The following is a 1,793-nucleotide window of genomic DNA, read 5'->3' on the forward strand; positions in this document are numbered from 1 at the left end:
TATATATATATATATATGTATATGTATATATATATGTATATATACATATATATATATATGTGTATATATATATACATATATATATATACACATATATATATATGTGTATATATATATGTGTATATATATATACATATATATACATTAAAATAAGGCATGTTGTAAACACACCTAAACATAAAATACCTGATCTTAAAAGCTTTAATTAATTGATTTTATGTTGATTAGCCAAATATGCCAGAGTACCATGATATAGAGGACACAGCCATATTTACACCATGAACACGATGTAAAATAATTTTTTAGTCTGCGTCTTTGTTAAAAATCTTTAATAGTGAATTCAAACCAAACGGTTTTCAATGAACATACATAATCGATTGTTATTCACGGTGATCCCAGTGTAACGACATGAAGAAAATGTCATTTTAAGCAGCTTGCTGTGTGTTTGTTGAACATTTTATCCCCAGGCGTGTTTCATCCTCAATGAAGCCTCATTTCACCAAAACACAATTACCTGTATTCTTACGGACTCCTTGCACTTAACTAATTCTGTGGGAATCTGCTCTGAAGCCTCTTCATGGCGCTTTTCAGGAGTAAGTGTGCCCCCAGTCTCCCCCCCCCCCCACACACACAGACCTAGGACTTGTTAAACAGTCATTCAAATGTATCAAAACTTATGTGTTTGTCCTGCTTTTGTCTCCCTCTGTCCCCGTGCTCCCGTTTCCCAGACCTGACAGCCCGCCTCTCTTGGATAAAGTGGGATTAACCGAGGAACATGGGGCACCCCAAGTGTGGCGATGGCAGCGGGGAGGAGGTTCAAGTTTGTTCCTCCCTCTTCTCACACTCTCTCTACATGTCAAAGACAGGCAGCCGGCCCTGCATGACAGAGCCGATTGATCGACATCTGCAGACTTCTCATCGGGTCACACACCTCAGGCTTTTCTCAACTTCACCCCACTCCTTCGTCCTCCGTGGCTTTTAATATTCAAATTTATTGTTGACTGGTAATTGAGAGCCATTGTTTCTGCGGCTGGGGAGGGAAAGAGGGTTGGCATTGTTTGCCCAATTGGATGGCACTTGTCACAGAGAGAGAGAGTGATGGGGGGGGCACACTGGCATGAGACTAAATGGACTTTGTAAAGGGCTCATACTTCTGCATGTAGCGCTGAAGTGTTTTTTGGACTCCCGCTCATTAGTCTGTGAGTCGATGTGTTAAAAAGAGCCTTGATCATGTAAATGAGACAATGGGTGTGAGAAGCAGAACGGTGCAATGTGTTTTAGCATGTCAGGTGTTGTTTCCAAACATGGCAATACGGCTAGTAGTGTACTGCTTGTTACATCTGTCATCTGTTGTATTAATTATTTATTTATGTATTTAATTTTCAATTTAATTATTTATGACAAAATGCCTTTTCTACTTTCTTGGACGTGTATTCCAACAAACGGTGATTATTTATTGTTCATGTGTAATGCAGATGAGAGCGCTGTTTTGTTTTTTTGTGATTTACTGTACATTTGAAACTACTCTGGGATCTGTGAAAGTGTCGTTTTTCCTTAAATGCATCGCCACAGAAAAGCCTTGCTGTGACAGCTTTATGTATTTCTTAACAATACATAACATAAAAATACAATACATAAAAAGCATCTTTTCCCACCTTCTCCAGTTCTTTTGTGGTTGATTCCTGATTTTTCCGTATTGAGGTCTTTAATCTGTTACAGGGGTCAGTCAAACACCGACATATCACCTCTCTCTGTCCCTGATTTATTTTCGTGTTAACCTTTATAGATGACTC

The 1,793-nt window shown here is 38.7% G+C and overlaps 1 protein-coding gene across 1 annotated transcript in view; it reads left to right on the forward strand.

The window, feature by feature from the left end:
* LOC116398616 (achaete-scute homolog 1a) overlaps nt 1-1,793 on the forward strand; it is a 3,816-nt gene extending 2,023 nt beyond the window's left edge. Inside the window, exon 2 of the mRNA XM_031875079.1 lies at nt 729-1,793. Within this exon, the coding sequence (XP_031730939.1) occupies nt 729-766 (38 nt within the window). The 3' untranslated portion in view covers nt 767-1,793. The remainder of the gene's footprint in view (nt 1-728) is intronic.

The sequence above is a fragment of the Anarrhichthys ocellatus genome, unplaced genomic scaffold (genome assembly GCF_004355925.1).
Source record: "Anarrhichthys ocellatus isolate YVR2014 unplaced genomic scaffold, GSC_Weel_1.0 scaffold86, whole genome shotgun sequence".
Classification (NCBI taxonomy): Eukaryota; Metazoa; Chordata; class Actinopteri; order Perciformes; family Anarhichadidae; genus Anarrhichthys; species Anarrhichthys ocellatus.